Source organism: Peromyscus maniculatus, chromosome X (genome assembly GCF_049852395.1).
Source record: "Peromyscus maniculatus bairdii isolate BWxNUB_F1_BW_parent chromosome X, HU_Pman_BW_mat_3.1, whole genome shotgun sequence".
Taxonomy (NCBI): domain Eukaryota; kingdom Metazoa; phylum Chordata; class Mammalia; order Rodentia; family Cricetidae; genus Peromyscus; species Peromyscus maniculatus.
In genome coordinates, this window is record NC_134875.1 from 54,509,982 (window position 1) to 54,532,094 (window position 22,113).

At 39.7% G+C, this 22,113-nt stretch overlaps 1 protein-coding gene across 1 annotated transcript in view; it reads right to left on the minus strand.

Moving 5' to 3' along the window:
• Fam199x (family with sequence similarity 199, X-linked) overlaps nt 1-19,186 on the minus strand; it is a 30,965-nt gene extending 11,779 nt beyond the window's left edge. The window contains exons 1-2 of the mRNA XM_006993885.3: nt 18,719-19,186; nt 5,768-5,987 (exon numbers count right to left, since the gene is read on the minus strand). Coding sequence (XP_006993947.1) covers nt 5,768-5,987; nt 18,719-18,915 — 417 coding nt within the window. The 5' untranslated portion in view covers nt 18,916-19,186. The remainder of the gene's footprint in view (nt 1-5,767; nt 5,988-18,718) is intronic.
• Nucleotides 19,187-22,113: the final 2,927 nt, after the last annotated feature.

The following is a 22,113-nucleotide window of genomic DNA, read 5'->3' on the forward strand; positions in this document are numbered from 1 at the left end:
CTAAGGTTTTTAATTTATAGCCACAATATTATCAGAGCCCATAAAACATGATGAGTAAGCAGTACCGATCTCTATCACAGGAGACCTGAGCAACCTGCCACTAACTGCCTTTATTCAAGATACATAATTCCATGAATTCTTCCAAGTGCATAGTACTGAATATATAAGAACAACTAAAGTAATTTAAAATATGCTACTGATATAAAGCAAAAACTCTTTTAAGAATAGAAACATTAGAAAAGGAAATAAGACAAAAGAAGACAATGTGTAGACAAAGGAGAAATAAAACCTAAACCCAACACAGAAAAATCAAATCAAATCCAATTAAAGCAAGACAAGTATCAAGACTACATTGCCTCTAAAAAGAGTGGATTAAAGAGCTTTATTAATGTATACTTGATAAACAAAAACTACATAATGTATAATTTGATATATTTGAACATGTACATACACCCACGAAACCAAAATATGTCACATCAAAGTGATAAGCATAAAAATATCCTCTAAAATTAGTTAATTTAATGTAATATTTTTAAGATAATAATCAAAAAATAGGTAAAATCTGGGACTGCAATGAGAGAGAGGAGGGATTCTGCAGGCGGGGACACCGAGATCATGATGGGAGGATGTGCAGAGATGACCGGCCACACTTAATGGAAGCCCATGAACTGTGGACTGGTGGCTGTGGAGCCCCCATGGGACTGGACTAGGCCCTCTGGATATGGAAGACGGTTGTTTGGCTCGAACTGTTTTGGGAGTACCCAGGCAGGGGGATCAGGATCCATCCCCCGTGCATGGGCAGGCTTTTGGGAGCCCGGGGCCTGTGGTGTGATGCCTTGCGCAGCCTTGGTGCAGTGGGAAGAGGCTTGGACCTGCCTAGGCTCAGTGTGCCGGGCTCTGCTGACCTTGATTTGGGGGATGGGAGGAGGGAGGAGGTGGGAGGTGGGATCTGTGGGTGGTATGTGGAGTGAGTAGAAAATTTCTTAATAAAGAAAAATTTAAAAAAAAGAAATAAATGGAGAATGAAATAAAAAAATAGGTAAAAATCTTTTCCTTTCTTAGCAATTTTCAAAGAATATTTTCATGACTACAAGCTACATCAACTTTTATTCGTTTTTGGGTCTCTAGATATTGCAACTATATTTGACTCTGGATGATTTCTAGGCCTTGAATTTTTCAAAAGAGCAGAACTTTAGTACTAAAAACTATTGCTTTCATATGTATTTGAAATTCTAATACATATATGGCACTATAATAGGTACAGGGGATTCAACAGAGTGGAAACCATGCTCATTTCATGAAAATTTTATACTTGGGAAGGTAACACAATACCACCCATATACAACTGCACAAGGTAGCACATGATGGATGTAAAAAGGGAGACAGGCAGATCCTTGGGGTACACTGGCCAGTCAGCCTAACTTAACTGATGAGCTTCAGGTCAATTAGAGACAGAATCTCAAAAGATATGGATGGTATTCCTGAGACACACACACTAAGACTAACAGACTGTGAATCTTGTTTGTCAAATTGACTGGATAAGGAATCCATTTTCCTTATTGGATTATTTAAAGTGGGAAGGTCCACCCTAAATGTGGGTGGCAGTTCAGATAAAAGAAAGATTGAAAAGATAGAAGAAAGCAGCTTTCTTTTTGCCTGCTTGATTTCACCTTTACTAGCAACGTTGTCTAATTCTGTTGCTGTTCCTGCAGCTGTATTCCTTTGCTGATATTAGAAGCCAGTTTTGGGCTTTCAACACGGACTGAAGACTAATGCCTTTCCATGCTACGAAACCACAAAACAGTGTTGTACAAGCACAAGAACAGACACCGGCATTAAGGCAATGGAATTGTGAGTCCAAAAATAAACCCATTTGCAACAGTATGCCAAGACTATTCAATGAGAAATACAATGGACTTTTTTAGCAAATGATGCTGAATTAAAAAAAACAACTAGAAATCAACACCCACAGCAATGAGTTTGTATAAATTGAGAATAAAAGGGAAATTATTCTCTAGCTATTTACTGAAAAACTACAAAAACATTACACTCAGTGGAAAAGATTGCAAGCTTTTCCTTCCAATTAGGAAAAAAAGATAGGCATTCCCCAGTTTCAAGTTTTTTGAGGTGTGTGTGTGTGGAGGGGGAGGGGGAACACATGCAAAAAAAAATCAAAATACATCAAAGGCCTACATATAAGAACTAAACCTCTAAAACCCTAAGAAGGAACAGGTAATCTTCATGATCTTGGGTAAAGCACTTTTTAATACAACATCATAAGCACAATAAAGAAAAAAACACATGCATAGGACCTTATCTAAATTAAAAACCATTTGCTGTACGTGGTAGAAGCCTGAAAGATTTAGCACTGAGTCAGGAGGGTCCTGAATTGAAAGCCAGCCTCTGCTGGGTAGCAAGATCCTGTCTAAATAAATTTCATCAAAGGGTATTATTAAAGTAAAATACACTTCAAGTGAATAGACAATCTACAAAAGGGGAAATTCCATAAAATATATATTTAGTAAGAAAAAATATAGAAAAAGGGTTTACAATTAATCAGACATCAATAAAAATGGCAAAGGATTTAAATAGGTGTTTCTTTAAAGAACATATAAAAATGATGTAAGTAATGAAAAGATGCTCAACGTTAGTCATTAAAGAAATGTAAAACAAAAACCACAATATGACACCACTTCACACTCACTATGATGGCTGAAATAAAAAAGATAAACATCAATATAGACCAAGATGGACAAACTGATGAAATCAGCCACAGAAAGGAATAAAGTACTGTTACAGGCTATAATATGGATGAACCTTGAAAACAGCACAGCAGATAAGAAGCTTGACACAACAGCCATATATAATCGTGTAAGTCCATTTACACAAAAAGAACGGCACATCGAAGGTCAGCAGGATAGCTCGGGGGTTAAGGAACTTACACTCCAGCCTGATAACCTAGGTTTGATCTCTGGGATGCACACAGTAGAAGGAGAGAACACACTCCTATGCTGTTCTCCAACCTCCACATGTATGCTGTGGTGCGTGAATCCACACATGCACACACGCACGCACACACGCATACACACACTAAAAATAATAAAAGAAACATATTTTAGAGATAAATCTATAGGACAGATCAGTGTTTGCCAGATGACAAAGGATGAGAGGAAGTGAAGCTCTCTCTGTACTTAACAGGCATACAGTCCCTTTTGCGAGGTTACAGAAATACCCTGGAATTAGCGGTGATACCTATACAACATTGTGAGTATACTAATGAGCATAAAATTGCATGTTTTTAAATTACTTAAATGGTGAATGCTAAGATTTTTAAGGTTAAAAAAATAAACTTGTATCTGAAGTATATTTGCATCTCTATGTAGAACAGAGTTGAAATTATACAAAACCAAAAATGGGGGTGGCGAATTACTTTTTCCTCTTTAAAACCTCTTAGTTCAGTGTAGCACTCCTTATAGCACATTTATATATACACAAAACTGAAGCCAACTACAAAACATTATGACAGATATCGCTCTGAAAAAGAATGAGATATTCCATTATCTGACAAAAACATACAAGTATTGAAGGAAATATTTGTATATGAACATCCATGCTTTGTGTATATGAACATACACCTGTATCTGTAAAAGCACTTCACTTCACAGTGGTATCCAGAAGTTTTTGAGACTTTTAATTTACCTCCTTGCTGTGGATATTGCTCTATATAAATAAAATGCTGATTGGCCAGGAGCCAGGCAGGAAGTATAGGTGGGACAAGCAGAGAAGAGAATTCTGGGAGGTGGAAGGCTGAGTCAGAGATGCTGCCAGCCACCACCATAACAAGCAAGATGTAAGGTACTGGTAAGCCACGAGCCATGTGGCAAGGTACAGATTTATAGAAATGGGTTAATTTAAGATATAAGAACTAGATAGCAAGAAGCCTGAGCCACATGGCCATACAGTAAGCAATATAAGTCTCTATGTGTTTACTTGGTTAGGTCTAAGCAGCTGCAGGACTGGAGGGTGAGAGAGATTTGTCCTGACCATGGGCCAGGCAGGACCAGGAAAACTTCAGCTACACCACCCCATGTTATTTGATATTTCATAAAAATAGTTTAATATTTGATATTTCATAAAAATAGTTTAATATTTAATGCAAATAATGTCTGAACCCTTTTTAAAAATAAAAATAAGTTCCCACATTTAGATGACTTTAAAAATAGCAGGGATTCGCCGGGCGGTGGTGGTGCACGCCTTTAATCCCAGCACTTGGGAGGCAGAGGCAGGCGGATCTCTATGAGTTCGAGGCCAGCCTGGGCTACCAAGTGAGTTCCAGGAAAGGCGCAAAGCTACATAGAGAAACCCTGTCTCAAAAAACCAAAAAAAAGAAAGAAAAAAAAAATAGCAGGGATTCAAGTTTATTTGTTGAATAAAACATGTATTATATGCAAGGGAAGCTTCTTTTAATGCTATTTTACAATCATAAAATGGGTGCTCCAATAAAGCAACACACATTTTCTGATATATCATACTCATTATAATGCAGTATTTTCAAACAGCTTGCCACAAAGACATTTTATATATTACATAAGCCACAAGAAGAAAAAATTGTAGGTAGAAAAACATCTATATAAAAAAGTATCTAAGTTGATAAACTACAGTGTACTTCTGCTAAGAGAACCAAAAATTACATGCCTTTGATAGAAATGGTTTATCATATTTGATATCTAACATAATCTGATATGTGTCTTCTAAGCACATGAATGCTATCAATTATGAAGGAAGAAGAATACATTTGCATAGTAAAGTGCTGGGTATTTAATACATGAAAATCTACAAAAGGATGACTGTGGGATCAGAATTCTAAAATGGGTAATAGCAAAATTACAGAATGTCCATTCCATCCATTTCCTAACTGTATGACAAGATTTCAAAAAAATACAAAAAAAAATGACTTCACCAAAACTCCAAGGTGGCATCAGTCATACTAATGAAGGCAAAGAAGGCCCTGGATGTTAAACTGGGAGAGATGCCATATTGGATACTGATGTAGAATTTCATCCCCAAAGTCATTGCTGAAGCATTTCAGATTGGTTATGAGCAGTCTTAACAAAAAGAATGTCAACAAAAGCAAAGAGACCATCACTAGGGTTAGCATGGTGCTAACCGATAGCTTATGTGTGTTTCATCTACTTGGAGCTAACAACTTATGTTTCTTACAGGAAACTCAATTATGAGCAATGGTACAAGTCCCACTGAAAGGAACCAGAATAGAAGACACTCTATACTCCTTAACATGACTTCCTGCCAACTCCCAAACATGAAGAATTCAAATCACACTGAATCTTTTCATATCCTGAGGATTAATGTCCAATAAGAGGTGACTGGCACATGTAAAAAATAAAATTAAGGGCTGGAGAGATGGCTGAGAGGTTAAGAGCACTGGTTGCTCTTACGGAGGTCCTGAGTTCAATCCCCAGCAACCACATGGTGGCTCACAACCATCTATAATGAGCCCTCTTCTAGCTTTCAGGCATACATGCAGGTAGAATACTGTGTACATAATAAACAAGTAAATCTTTTTTAAAAATTAACATAAATAAATACTTGAAGGTAGAAATGAAAAGTTTGAAAGAATTTACACCTTGACTTATTTAATAATGATGTTAACAAGTGTGTGTGTCAGGGGAGGGGGAGGGACCACCTTACCTGCCACTCAAAATCCACTTTAAGTTACAATGTTAGTAAGAAGGAAAAAAATCCTTACCTGCCACTCAAATTCACTATCTGACCAATCCCAGTAAGTGCTGATAGAGGAGGAGACATCGCTGCAGACACTTCCTTCGGGGAATAGGTCAAAAGAAGTGAAGTCTTGATCATCCAACAGGGAATAGCAATCATCTTGATCTCCCACAGAAACTGATGAAAATAGCTCCTCGCTACATTCTGAGCTTGCGACACTTGTCCCACAAGAAGTGAGGTTCCACCTTCAAAACCACAAGAAAAAAAATCACATCAGGAATCCCAGAACCCATACAATTTGAAGGCATAGCAAAACCCACTTATGATATTTGTGAAGAATGTCTTTTGTAGTCTGAGGGTAGTGTATTTTTTAAAGCTTTTACCCTTTAAAGAAATATACTAAGGGCTGGAGAGATGGCTCAGTTACTGTGAGGATTATATCACAACCCATACAGAAAACTAACACATACAAAAAACCCACTAAATACATGGCAGTTATTACTATTATTAAAGAATGAGGTCATCCATTTCAGGCCAGACAAAAGGAACACAAACAAAAGGAACACAAAATAGACAAGTTCAAGCACCTCTTAAATGATTCTTTATTCTCTCTTTCTCTCTCCCTCCCCCCTCTCTCCCCCTTGCTCCACCCCTGTGTGTTCAGGTGCCCACAGAGGGCAGAAGAGGGTGTCAGACACCTGGAGCTGGAGCTACAGGCCACTGTTAGCCACCTGAGCTAACTGACGCGGGTGCTGGGAGCTGAACTCAGGTTCTCTGGAAGAGCAGCAAGTTCTCTTAACCACTGAGCCATTTCTCTGACCCGTCAAAGAACTTTTATTAATGTTATATAGCCTCACTCTAAAAGTGTTTGAAGAATATTAACATATTTAGTACAGTATTCAGCAAGACCTACTACTTTAGCTTCTTGGTGCTTTTTTCCCACGTGCCCATATATTTTAGTATCCCACTTTCACTTACCACTCATTATATACTAAATATTTTAAGTAAACCATACATACATCTTACCTGACATATTTGGGACTAGATTTAAGATTTCAAATGTTTCTTTAATCTTTGGAAATTTTTTTGTATGTATACATATTAAAATACGTTGGAGATGAGACCCAAGTCTAAATATAAAACCAATTTATGTGGGGCTGCTCTTCCAGAGGACCAGTTTTGATTGCCAACACCCACATGGCAGTTCACAGTCATCTGTAACTACTTCCAGGGAGTCCAGCACTGTCTGGCCTTTACAGATATGAAGCACACTCATGATACACAGACATACATGAATTCCAAACACTCATACACATAAAAATAAACTAACATATTTTCAACATGCACCCTATACACATAACGTAAAGGTAGTCTTATACACTGTGTATTTATTATGTTTATTTAGAGTGTGTGTGTGTGTGTGTGAGAGAGAGAGAGAGAGAGAGAGAGAGAGAGAGAGAGAGAGAGAGAGAGGGAGAGAGTTAGTTAGTTTTCAGTTAGAGGACAACTTGCAGGAGTTGGTTCTCCCTTTCCACCATGTGGGTCCCTAGGACAGAACTCAGGTCATCAGCCTTGGCTGGTGCTAAGTGTCCTTACCTGCAGGGCCATATACAGTATTTTTTTTTCGAGATAGGGCTTTTCTGTGTAGAACTAACTCAGAGATCCACCTGCCTCTACCTGCTTCTCTGTCTCCTGAGTGATGGGATTAAAGGCATGCACTACTACCACCCAGTGAAATAAATATAAAGTATTTTTAAAGCACCTATATTTTGACAACATCCTATCATATGAAGTCAGAATGGAATTTTCTACTTCAGTGGTAATGGTGTTCAAAAAGTTCTAGACTAGAGATTTTTCCATAAATTATGTTCAACCTGTGTATTGCATGAAAGCATTTCAATCTCATATAGTAGTCAACTGAACTGAATACATCATGATTTATTTATTTTCTCAATAATAAATATGTAAGCTGTTTCCATTTTTCTTTCATAATATTGAGATGAGCCGTGTGTGCGTGTGTGCGTGCGTGTGCGTGCGTGCGTGTGTGTGTGTGTGTGTGTGTGTGTGTGTGTGTACTTGTGTGGCACTAGTACAAGTAATTGAACCTAGAGATTCACACAGGCCAACAAACCTTCTATAACTGAGTTATATTCCTGGCTTTCTGGCTGTCTTTTGATACTTTTATTTTAAGGATGGAGTTCACTAAGTTGCACAGACTGGAACAGAACTTACTCTGTAGCCCAGGAAGGTCTTCAGCTTGCAATCTCTCTACCTCAGCTTTCCCAATAGCTGAGATTACTACAGTCCTGTGCCATCAATCCAGCTGAAATTAGCTTTTTTTGTTCATAATAATTTAGCCGAAGGAAAGTTCTCCTAGGATAGGCTACTTGAACAGTAACTACTGGATCAAAGAATATATACAACTCTAAGGTTTATGGTTCATTTAATCAAAAAGTTTTCTGGGATGGGTAAGATAGCTCAGAGGGTCAAGCAAGTCTGATGACCTGAGTTCCATCCTTAGAACCCATATAAAGGTGGAAGGAGAGAAGAAGTCCACAAAGGTGTCCTGTGACCTCCATTGTGTCTATGCCTACACACACACACACACACACACACACACACAATAATGAATGAATAAATTTTTAAAATATATAAAATAGCTTTGGTTTAATTGTGGGAGCCCACAACTGACTCAGTTTCCCAGTTTGAATCTGAAGTCTATTCTGAGTCAATCGAGTTCAAGCTTGCTTGCTCCAGGGCTGTGAGAAAGTCCTGATTAGCTGGCAGAGTCTCCTTGAAGGGCTGTGAGAAAGTTCTGATTAGCCCATGGGAAGGAACATACTATCTAGCTAAACGCAGCCTGCTGATGCCAACTAGAGGTACATTGAGATAGAAAAAGAAACTGCCTGCTCCTTGACGCAAGGCAAAATAAATAGTGGTTGAATGCCTGTGCTGTGCATTGCTCTACCTCTCTCCTTCCAAAATGTATATAAGCTGGCTGTGAAATAAACTCAGGACTGTCCGGCATTGACCAGCTGACCTCTCAACTCTTTTCTGTCTTCTTCATTGTCTCTACAATCGACACGCCTCTACCCAGATACCCAGCTGACTGTCGGCAGGCTCTGCCATTTAATGTGTTTAAAAATGTGTGTCTGGGGCCGGAGAGATGGCTCAGAGGTTAAGAGCACTGGCTGCTCTTCCTGAGGACCTGAGTTCAATTCCCAGCAACCACATGGGTGGCTCACAACCATCTATAATGAGATCTGGTGCCCTCTTCTGGTGAGTGCATGCAAAACAAACAAACAAACAAATAAATAAATGAAAAAAATCTATTTTTTTAAAAAAATGTGTGTCTGGCCAGGTATGGTGGTGCATGCCTTTAGTTTCAACACTCGGATTCAAGTCTAGCCTGGTCTAGATATCAAGTTCCAGGTCAGGCAGGACTATATACTAAGACCCTGCTTCATAAAAACAAAGAAAAAATATGGATCAGCTATTTCTGTTATTTGGATTAATGTTTCATTACTGCTTTTATGAGTATTTCAGACATTCAAAGATATATATATATATATATATATATATATATATATATATATACTTTTGTAAATTTCCACTAGTTTTATATTATTGATCATTAAGATCAGACATATACTTAAGTTGCCTTAACAAGAACAAAGGAAATTAATCCTTAAAATAATAACTAGTATTTCCAATACTAATAAGCTCCTGGAATAATGACTTCCTGAAGAAAAGTCTATTATTAGATTGTTCCTCATCCTTCATTAAATCCAGCTTTTCTTGAATTACATAATTTTGAAAAATTCCTCATCTGTTTTCTATGGCTACCCTTAAATACAACAGTTCACGACTTACAAAATTTAGGCAATAAAAATTGCATGCTATATTTTCCTTTGAGCTGAAGTGTAAAAAACTCTAAAGCACTGAAACGCAAATACTAAACTAATTTAGTTCAATAAATAAAAGAGCATCTGTCAATCAACCTTCATAAATATAAAATTCATCTAAGAATTCTAGAACACTTTCCTTCTTGTTGTTTCGTGTATATTGGTTATGTATCAGGGAAGGGGTTTATGTAGATACGAGCATGTGTGTGTTTAGACAAGAAGACAACCTTGTGTCATTTTTCAGGGACTTTTTGTCTTGAGACAGGGTCTCGCTGGCTGGAACTCACCAAGTAGGCTAGGCTGGGTGGCCAGGAAACCCCAGGGATCTGCCTGTGTCCCTCTCCCCAGCACTGGGTTACAGTGCAGGCTGCTACACCAAGTTTTGAGTTCTGAGGACTGAACTCGGCAAGTGTTTTACCGACTGAGCTATTTCCCCAGGCCCTAAAACATTTTCTAATATTACTTAGTTTTGTCATATGGTTACTAGGTAGATAATATCCTCGTTTAAAAAAATACGGCTGGGGGAACAACTCAGTTGGTAAGGCTCCTCCTGTGGTGCTGATGTGAGGAACCGAGTTTTAGCTCCAGCACCCATGTAAGAAAGACTGGCACACTAATGTGAGCATGTAATTCCAGTGATGGAAGGGTGCAGATAAGAGGGGCCTGTCTTGCTGGGCAGCTGGCCTGGCCCAATTAGTGGGCTCTAGGTTTAATGAATGATCCTATCTCAAAAAATAAAGAAAACAATAAATTAGGAGCTGGAGAAATGGCTCAGTGGTTGCTTTTACAGAAGACCAGCACTCAGTTTCCAGCATGCACATGGTAGCTCAGAACCGTCTGTAAACTCCAGTTCCAGGGGTTCTGACACCCTCTTCTAGACACTATGAGCACTGCATTTATGTGGTACACAAACATACATGTAGGCAAAACACTCACACACATCAATTAAATAAATAAAAAATTTAAATGTGTATGAATGAACACATATACACATACATGAATAAGTATACACATACACACTAATAATAATAAACAACCCAACAGAATTAACCAAATTATCAGGTCTTTCTATAAAAGCTCTACACAGCAATCAGAAATTCTGTCCCAGGTGCAGCAATATATTGAGCAAACTACTTTTTTTTGTCTTCCAATACCATGTGACTCCACATCATTCCCTACCTTTGTTCGTTCACCCATTCAACAATTGGTAGTAACATCTAAGTGCCAAATACTATCTTCAGTGCTGGGGGAAGCTGCTACTAATTGTTTTTAATTAGAATTGCCTTTCAGCTTGCAAAAATCCTATGGAAACCTGTTTGCCTCTACGAGGAATAATGGCATTCTTCACAAAAAGCCTGTCACACTTAACAATCTAACTAGTCAATCACCGACAAGAGTCAGGCCTTTGCTTGCTTTGGTACTCTTCCTATGCTCCTGGGGTTTCAGATCTGTGTGTATATAGATAGCAAGGCTCTAGAATATGGATCCTCTCCACGATGATGCCTTTTTAAAAAAATCAGCAGCAAGTGAAAAGGATTCACAGCTAAAACAAATAATTGGCAAAATGGAAAAATAGTACCTTTTTCTAGCAAAGATTTTTAAATTCTGTAAATGTACATCTAGTCTAACTTGCAAATATAATTCTTCTTATTATCTTTAAGCAATGCAGAGAAAACAAAGTGAGTAATACTTATCCATTTCTGGCAGTTGGTACTATGTGAACAAGAGGTTTATAATTCCTCTTCTAGGAATCTACTCCTTTCCCCAAATAGAAATTTGGAAAATAAAAGATGTATTATAAATATGTACAAAAAATATAATTTTATTGGTTATTTTTTTTGTTTTGTTTTTGTTTTCCGAGACAGGGTTTCTCTACCTGTGCTGGAATTAAAGGTGTGTGCAACCACTGCCTAGCAAATAATATTATTTTAAATAGATAATATAAATGCCCCCAAAGCATGAAAAAAAACCCAGTATATCTCAATAATGATATTTTCAAACTGTCTATTGAAAATGGGGAGAAGATTCAGTGGTTAAAGCATTTGCAGCACAAGCCCAAGGAGAAGATTTTGAATCCCAGAATACTTAGGGTAGGGATTATGGTCCACCTATCACGCTAGCGTTCTGTAGACTGAGACAAGGGATCCCCAGGACAAGCTGGTTAGACAAACTAACTGAATAGGCCAAAGTCTGGCTTCAATGGAGAGATCCTGCCTGAATGAACAACATGGAGAGCAGACAAAAACAATTGTCAATATCCCTTGAGCCTATACACACAAACACGCACTCACATACATGAACACATACACATACATACACATGACAGAAAAACAGGAAAAGTACAACATAATTACAATAAACAGCTCACAAAATAAAATAAATGGTAAATTAAATTATATATGTATATGTGTATCTATATATATCTATATAGAGAGTGATATATAGATATAGATATATATACAGAGAGAGAGAGAGCCCCTGACCCTGTTTTGTTTTTACTTAAATAGGTAGAACATCTCTAATCTAAAAATCAAGAATTTATAGTGTTCCCAAATCCAAAACTTTTTGCAGGCAAGCATTATACCATGAGTGGAAAATTCCACACTGACCTCACATTATGGGATACAGCCAAAATAAAGGTCTACTAAAAATGCTATATAAAATTTGCTTCAAGCTATGTCTGCAATACACACATGAAACTTAAATTTAGTATTTAGACTTTGGTTACATCTCTGATATATCTTATTATGTATGCAAATATATATATATATATATATATATGAAACACATCAGATTCCAAGTATTTCAGATAAGTAACACTCAATCTGTATTTGTATACAGAAAAAAACATGAAAAGAAACAAAGTGTTGACTATGTTATCTCTAAGAAAAGAGATGTGTGGCTTTTTAAAGTGCCTTCAATTTTCTATAATGAGCTTTTGCAATAAAAATTTAAGTAAGATTCTTTTAGAGTGTTCTGATAGTTTGGAAGTCTCAATGAATGTTCAGTGTGTGTTCAGCATGGGATCATTCAAATTTACAAGCCTTTACACTTTTAAATTATTTAGTTATTTTTATGTGTATGGGTGTTTTCCTGCATGTCTGTGTGTGCACTATATGCATGCCTGGTGTCCAGGGAAGCCAGAAGAGGGCGCTGGATCCCTTGGAAATAGAGTTACAGATGGTTGTGAGCTGCCATGTGAGTGCTGGGAATGGTCCTGTGGAGGAGCAGCCAGGGCTCTTAACTACTGAGCCACCTCTCCAGCCCAAGCCCTCATTTTAGTCCACTAAGACTGTAAAACACCAAAATTCTAACTATGAGCATAACATTATGGTCAATGGAGAATTTCTCCAGAACTTTAAGAGAAAAATGTGAACAAAAGTCCCAATATTTATGGTGTTTGACTTTAACAATTAAGCTTGCTATTCAAATTTTAGTTTTATTTTTGAAGAGGAAAGCCAATAGCATCTTCCCAAGGCTGTTCTAGAGTACATATGGAATAAAGACTTGGTTATCTTGATAAGTAGTCATTTAAATACTAAAATTTAAAAACTGGTTGCTTTTACTGATGCCTGTGATTCCAGTACTCAGCAAGTTATAGAGTATTGTATGAGTTTGAGCCCAGCAAATTTAAGAGGACCCTAGGCTACAGTGTGCTCCAGGCTAGCTCTCTTGGGCTACAGAGCAAAACCCTGTCAAAAATAAAATTAGAAAAAAAATTTAAAATTAAGAGCTAAGTTCTTTTCTGAGGGGAGGAGGGCCGGGGTAGATATGGGGGAGAGGAAAGGTAGTGGGGGGAAGTTGGGGGGAGGGGAGGGAGGGAAAACTGCAGTCAGGATGTAATATATGAGAGAAGAATAAAAGAACTAGGCATGGTGCAGGCCTGTAATCCCAGGAAGTAGAGACAGGAGGAGCAACACGAGTCCCAGGCCATCTTGGTCTTCACAGTGAGTTCCAGGCCAGTGAGGACTATATAATGGGACGCTGTATTTAAAAAACAAAACCCATGAGGCTATCGAGATGGGTTCAAGTGCCACAAGCCTGAAGAACCCCAGTTCCATGTCTACGTGGGAAAACTACAGGCGTTATAAAAGGCACAAGATTGGAGGTGGGGACGTAGCTCAGGGCTAAAGTGCACTCCCTAAATATCTTTATCCCCAACAGTGAACACAGAAAAAGAAGACAGAAAACAGACGCTGGGATTTTTGTGGTAGGTGGAGACTAAATATGTGGTTATAAAATCTCACAACTGATCTGGGCCTGGCCTTGGTGGTACACAGTTGTAACCACAACTGTTCAGGAGGTATAGAAAGGAGTACAACTTTATGGCTAGCCTTGGTAACTCAGCAAGATCCTGTAAGATCAGAATAGAAATATGACAAGGGATATGCAATAGTAGTAGAGCATTTGCTTAGCATGCATGAGGCTCTAGAACCATCTCTAGTTCTGCAAGAACCAATCACCCAACTGAGTAATTGATATATTCAATAGCTCATTTCATATCCTGCCAGAAAGGCACACAAAAATCAGGTAATGTCCTTACCCATACACTTTTCACAACAGTTTATGTCGGTGACAAATTCTCCTGAAAGATGAAGGTAGTTTTATTATCCTCTTTCATCTCATATTTGAGTTATAGGGCTTACCAATATTGTAGGAAGGAAACCAGAGATAGAAAGGTAGGTAAATGAAACCTTTTTACAATGGAAAAACATCACCAAAGAAAATGTCTTAAACACGCATATATATTTAACACTGACATTTTGTTTATAAATTACTCATTTTTGACTTATTAAAATTTATTCTATTTATTTATTCTATTCTTCCAAAATTCTAGACAAATCCAATTACATCATAAAATATAGTCACAGGAAAAGGTAAATAAATACTAAGATGGAGTCCAGTAACTTAACCCAAACCTGTTTCAAACTCCTGGTGTCAAGTGATTCTCCTACCTTGGCATCCTAAGTAATACAGACCATTTGTGTATGCCATCGCAACATCTGGACAGTGAGTTCTTTAATAAAGGCATTTACTTGTGATGGAATTTACTTCCCCAAATCTAGACTGCTGGTATGGCAACCTAGGTCACAGCCATTAGTACTAGTACTGTGACTCCCTGGGTTAATGAGAATGGAGATACAGCCTGGCATCTGATAAATGAGAAGGCACAGAACTGTCATCATCACAAGGCCCTTATCAAGGGCATTATTTAAACAGTCTGGCCATTTTCTTATCTGGTAACAAACAGGAAGCAAAATAAAGATAAACCAAATATCTAACCACTGACAAACTTTCTAGATGCAATAAAGTTTGTTTTATAATGACTAACTCTTAAGTTGAATATTCACGCTCAACTATTCATATCTGGTCTATGGACTGTGGCATGACTTGGCAAATGATGTGAAGAAAAAAATGCATACAACCCCAAAATAAAAGAACTCCCCAAATTAAACCGTGCCCACATATATAACGAAACTGTGTGCTTCTCCCTGAAAAGACAAGCATATGATCGCCTCAAACATCATCTTGCAGAAGGGCAAGAAGGCAGAACACTGCCGAGGGTGAAAACATTTAAAAAGAAAGACAAGCCAGGTATGATGACTCACACCAGGGAAGCAGGATCTCTGTGAGTCTAGGGCCAGCCTGGGTTGTATAGTGAAGTCCAGGTCAGCCTAGGCTACAGAGCTATAAAACTTTCTCCCCCACCCAAAAAAAAGAAAGAAACAAACAAAGAAAAGAGTCAGGCAGTAGTGGCCAATGCCTTTAATCCCAGCACTCAGGAGAAAGAGGCTGGCGGATCTCTGTGAGTTCAAAGCCAGCCTGGTCTCCAAAGAGAGTTCTAGGACATCCAGGGCTGTTATACAGAGAAGCCTTGTCTCAAAAAACCAAAAAAATAAAATAAAAAATAAAGAAAAGTAAAAGGAAAGAAAAAAGAGTCAAGTTTAGTGATATATACCTATATTCTCAACATGAGAGACAGAGACAGGAAGATCACAAATTCAGTGCTACCTTTGGCTACATGCGACCCTATCTCAAACCTCTAGACAAACACACATTAAAAATAATAATAAAAAACAAGTTATGTAGGGCAAAAACCCATTGTACGTATATTACCAACTCCTTTCTACCCTACTTTCTGAAGAAAAATAAACATAGCTAGGATTCCTGCTTGCTGTTCCAAGTGTTGGGAAAAGCTGGGTTGGAAAGGGATATTAGAAATGAAACAGTCAATCCAGATTTGATGGCTCTTCCTTCAATCCTAGTACTCTGGAGAACTGGACAGAACTGTCTCAAGTTCCAGCCCAGCCTGGGCTACATAGTGAGTTCCAGACCAGCCTAGACTACAGAATGAGACACTGTCTGAAATAAACAAAAATAACTAAATAAATAGGCAGACAGGAAATAGGAAAGATAATGTCTGACTTCAGAAAACCCAGCCTTAATAGGAGCTTCCCCTTTCCACCCTGGCTGCCCCTATTCTGGAAACAGTCTTGAGCTTAAATATCTTAAGGGGTGATAACAGAGGAGAGCAAATTGTAAAAGAAAAACAAAAAAAATCCTCAGATGCTGGGAACGGAATTGCATCCTCTTTGAAAGCAGTACACGCTCTTTGCCACGGAGCCGTCTCTTCGGTCCCTCAAGTCTCACCCAATCCCTTACCCTTACTCACCACATTTTGGCAGTGCTTATCCTCAATCACCAGAGATGGTAAGCTCTGAAATTATTTAAATTTACTGGGTAGGTAACCTTGTCTAGTGCTTCAAAAATTAAATACCTTAAGCACACTTAATTTGTCAATTTTCCATGCATTCCATTACACCATGGGCTAAATAGACTTCTCTTAGTTTAAGAAAGTTCTGTGAGCATTGATTTAAAAAAAAAAAAAGAGAACTAGATGATCTAATGTTAAGTTTTTTATTTTTATTTATTTTTTTTCTCAAGATGACGTTTCCCTGTGTACCAGTCTGGGCTGTCCTAGAACTCACTCTGTAGACCATGCTGGCCTCCAACTCACAGAGATCTGCCTGCTTCTGCCTCCAGAGTGATGGGATTAAAGGACTGTACCACCATGCCTAGGGAGCCTTTAGTTCTAATCCAAGCTTTATCACCGGCTCCAAAGGAGTAGTCTATTACTGAAAGGCCTTACCTGACTAGGAATTATGAATTTCATACTTGGTCTTTCTCTCTGGGTCTCAATTTCTTCAGTATGCAATGGAGATTTAGAATTTTCATAAGAAACTCACTGTTGTCTCATTTTAAAATGTGTTGTGCTGCTATTCTAGATTATTCAGCTATAACACTTTTCCCAAAACTGTGAATTTACCATTTAAAATCTCATTATATATGTAAATGCATGAGTTACACAGTAAAAAATAGATTGATTTAAGGATTGGAGGGGAATGTGCACAAAATATGGATGGATGTAACCAAATACACATAGCAAACTTGGATCAGAAACCAGAACTGGATTCCTTATTTCTATTAACCATAGATGGTTTTCCTCATCTCTTATCCACACTCTACCAACGTGTGTGTGTGTGTGTGTGTGTGTGTGTCCGTGTGTGTGTGTGTCCGTGTGTGTGTGTGTGTGTGTGTGTGTGTGTGTGTGTGTGTGTGTGTGTGTGTGTGTGTCCGTCCCAGCATCCACATACAGGCTGTTCACAACCACCTGTAACTCCAGTTCCATGGAGTCTGATACCTCTGGGCCGCACTCACGTGTGAGGCTTTGGTAACTGTCACGCCTACAGGGCGGGGCCGAGACTGGAGCCCTTAAGAACGGAGTTCCGGACGGGCTGGCTCTCTTAGTTCCAGGATCCTTTAGGTGGAGGTAGGTTGAGCAGAGTTCTCCAGAAAACACCGCTGGACTGCGCAACACCTTTCCCGGACCCTGTTACCTATCCCTTTACTTGTGAGTTATCCCACAAAATAAACCTCCCTTTTAACTACGTGGAGTTGCCTTAATAGTACAACCAATACACACACACAATTTAAAATACAATAAACCATTTTGAGGCCAAATTGAAAACCCCTTCCAAATCGCCCAAATTAGGTATAACACTTAAATGCTTGCATGTTCAGAACACTGCCTTCCAATAAAATAATTTAGATGAGCCCTATGAAGAAGTTATTTGTACAAATCAGCCCATCCTACACTTGCTCTACTCCCCTCACCCAGGGATGCAAACCACGTGGTATGTTTCAGGAAGGAATTTTCCAGAGTTTACATTATGGGATAGCCTACAGAAGTAACGCAAGGTGTTCACAAAGGAGGGAGAAAAAAAATGACTAGTTTCTAGGCTAAGGGTATAGCTCAGTTGGCAGAATGATTGTCTAGCATGCATGAGGCTCTGGTATCAATCCACAGTGCTGCAAAAAGAAAATTATAAATTTGAACTGATTAAAATACAGTAAGCTTAGCTGGACATCAAAAATGTTTATAATCCCAAAATTTGGGAGACAGAGGCCAGGAATCAGGAGTCCAAGGTCATCCTCACTGCAAAACCAAGAGATCCTGGTTTCAAAGCAAAATGGGGGGGAGGGAGTAGGGGGGAGGGAAGGCTAATTTTCTAATGCTCTGGTACAATTTGGTTGAGGGTGAGGTTAAAAATTGAGAAAGAGGAGGTTCCAGCAGTAAAAGTGCTTTCATAAGATCCACAGATCGATTCTGGGCTCTCTCAAATCTACTCTATAGTGTGCCGGAAATGAAAGGGGTTAAACTTTTGCAGATGAATCTAAAAATCAAGAGTTGGGGTTTAGGATTCTCAGCGTACAGATGGGCACGGCGGTCACGAAGAGGTAAAGGAGAAGATCTGGAAGGGAGGAATCACTAGAGTCCAAAGAGGAAAGGGGGAGAAGAAAGAAGGCACGGGAAAACCGGTCTAAGAAAAATCAGAGGGCAGGGGGTGAAAACTGGGAGGAGCTGGGAAGAGCGCTGGTCAAAGGAAGATGGAGGAGGGGGCAGCCCCGCACGAGGGACCTGGAGCGGCCGGCAAGAGCGCAACCCGGCGTCCTCCAGCCGCCTGCTGGGCTGCGGGAAGTCCGCCCCTGCTCTCGGAAGTGCTCCTTACCTGTTGGTGTGAAACCGGTGGAGCGGATCCGTGCGATGGCAGGAGGAGAGCTGGCAGCCAAAGTCGCTGATGTCCAGGCAGCCGGCTTCCTCGCTGGGGCAGGTGCCCACCCCACGAGGGGCTCCTAGGAGCGGGAAGGGTTCCTCTGGGGTTAGAAACTTCTCATAGGAAGTGGTGGCCGACGCCTCGTCGGACATGGTGGGAGATGGGCCGGCTCGGACTCCCGGGCTGGAGATGGGCTACTCAGGCGCTCGCCCCTTCCCCCACGCTAACCTGTCCGCGGTGGCCGCCGCCCCCGGGTGTGCTCACCGCCGCAGCCGCCCGAGGAGTGAAGGGCTCTGCACAAAGGTCGTCGGAGGCCGCAGGGACCCGCCGGCCACCCAGTCCGCTTCTCCGAAACCTCGGAAGCCGCCGCCGATGCCGGGCCCAGCGAGTCACTGCGGCGCCGCCGCCCGGCCCGGCTGCCCCGCCCACTGCGCTCGCCGCCCGCTGCGGCTTCGGTCCGCCCCGCGGCCGCCACCAACTACAGGGCTGCCCGAGCCGCTGCCCTTGCCCCCTGCCGGAGTGGAGGAGGAACTGAATGTCGGTGGCTGAAGCCCGGGGCGACCTGGCTGGCCTCGTGCTCTAAGCCGTCCCGGATTCCGGGATGCTTGAAGGGCCCATGCCTCAGCCAACCTCCTTCTTGCGCTTCCCATTCGCACTCAGGAACCCAATGATAGCCAAATAACAACTGTAGCCCTTAGGACTAGGGACTTAGCCAAGGTCACACGGAGTGACTATGTGAAAAACGAATCCCAGGTGCCCTGTAACACCTGGACCACCCACCCTGTCTGGATTCTACTTGTACTGAGCTCCTACAGTATGTGTGCCCAGCCAAAGCAATGAGCTGTAAGGGAAATGGACCATAGAGGGGGAAGAAATTCCCGCCTCACTTTTAAGTCTCCTCACTCAAAATAAATAAATAAATAAATAAATAAATAAATAAATAAATAAATAAATAAATAAATAAATAAATAAATAAATAAATAAATAAATAAATAAATAAAAATAAAAATAAAATAAACAAAAACACCCAGGTCCAGCCGCTAGGCTACTCAGAGCTTCTGTACAGTTTTGTGTTCTGTGCTTTCTTTCTGTTGTGTACTCAGTTTGGAATGTCCTGCCAGTCTCCTCTGCTAATCCTTAAATCCCCAGCTCAAGCGCTATCTCCTAGGCGAAGCCTTCCCTACCTCCCAAAGGGGACTCCTGCTGCTATGTCCCACAACCCTACTTCCGTTGATATTATGCAGCTTAACTTGTTCGACTTAAATCAACTTACTAGGTATATGGTGCTCCTTTCTCCTAGCACTTTACTTTTACCTGTGTTCTAGACATGTGATTGCAAACCTTGGAGGCAGGTTTTTGTTTTAATATTCAGCTTCTTAAATGCCCCCTTTAAAAATGTGTGTGTGTGTGTGTGTATATATATATATATATATACATATATATATATATATATATATATATCCTAGTTATCCCTGGAAAAAATTCTGATTAATCCTGGTTACATGACCCCTAAAAATAGGAAAACTGGTGGAAACTCAAGTTCCTTACATAAAATGATATGGTATTTGTATATAATCTACACACATTTTTCAAAAGACTTTAAATCATATCTAGAGTGTATAAATGCTATGAAAATTTATGGTAATTTGTTTGAAGGATAACAAAAATCTGCATGTTTAAAGCACATGTGTGTATCACTATATGATGGAAGTGAACCTAGGACCTTGAGCATGCCTCACAACTGTTCAACCACAGAGCTACACCCTCAGCCCTTTCCCCCACCAATATTCCCCTCCCCAGAGTGATTAAATCCAAGAATGTGGATTTCAGAGATGTAGATAGCCAGTCCTATGTTCTGGATGCGGGTATTCACGTAACAACTGAGTGCAGCTGTTTTATTTGATTGTAAGAAAATGTTGAGAATGTAGCTTTCAAAATTGTCATTCCTTAAGATCTAATTAAGTTGACCAATTTAAAAACTGTACAAATGATGGTGTTTTGCCTGTAGTCCCCAATGCACCAATCCACAGAGATCTGTCGGGGACTAGTGAGGCTGAATGCGCCATGGCTTATACAAAAGGTTTGCAGCATTTTTTTTTTAAATAAGTGTTGGGAAAGTGGAGTCCTCACATGATCCCTTATGCAGCATTCTGAGGCCCAGGAGTATACTCTGTCCAATAACTAGTATGTTTACATTTCTCAGGAAGTTTTATTTCAGCAAATATCATGAACCATATTAACTTTTTAAAAAATCTTGTACTCAGTTTGTAAGTTTACTTTCATATTGAATTTCTATAGGAAGCCAAGTGTGCAGCTAATCACTTTTTCTTCTCAATCCCTCCTGTGGACTGTAGATTTTGCCTAAACTAAAGAAGAAACTATTAATAACTCAGGGTGTAAACCAGCCTATGACTCATGCTGGCAATCACTGCATTCAGGAGACTGAGGCAGGAGGACTGCCAAAAGTTTAAGTCCAGCCTGGTCTGCACTGTAGGGCCCTGAATATAAAATAAAACAATATGGTGTAAGCATTCCATATCTTCACTATTGTTCACAGTGTCACAATGATGCATCAACTTCTCATCTATGGTTATTTGGACCTCCATGTTCTGAGTATTGTTTAAATCTGCACATCAGATTTCTTTGTGCTTCTTACTGTATGACAATTTGTTGGAACATTAGATGAACAGTGGCTGTGATGGGAAATCACACATCTAAAACTGTAAAACAGACAAATTTTTGTAACAACTATGATAGAAGTTATAGCTAAGAATGCTGCTCAAAGTAAGGGAATAGGTTCCACGCCCAGACTGAAGTCTGCAGAAATAGCTATGAGATAATAGTCCAAACTGTCCAAGGTAAGGTGTAGTCTCCAGGAATCAAAGCACTACCTTTTTTTCTTTCTTTCTTTTTCTTTACCTTTCTTTCTTTCTTTACCTTTCTCTCTCTCTCTCTCTCTCTCTCTCTCTCTCTCTCTCTCTCTCTCTCCCTCCCTCCCTCCCTCCCTCCCTCCCTCCCTCCCTTCCTCCCTCCCTCCCTCCCTTTCTTTTTTTTACAAAGGCAAGAAGCAATCTCATATCTTGAAGTAATTCTTGAACTAAGGCCTTTTCAATGACCTTCTAGGGCAAGAAATGCTTTAGTCTTGAGTGCTATCTTAAGTTTCTAAAGTTAATATAAACAACTTCCACAAACCTGGTCACTTAAGACAACAAAAATTTATTTTCACAAAGTTCTGGAGGCTGAAAGTCTGAGGTCTGGGAAGGCCACACTCAGGAGTTGCTCTGAAGAGAAATGGTTCCTTGTCTCTTTCAGTTTCTGGTGGCCGCACATACCTTCCGGCACTTGTGACT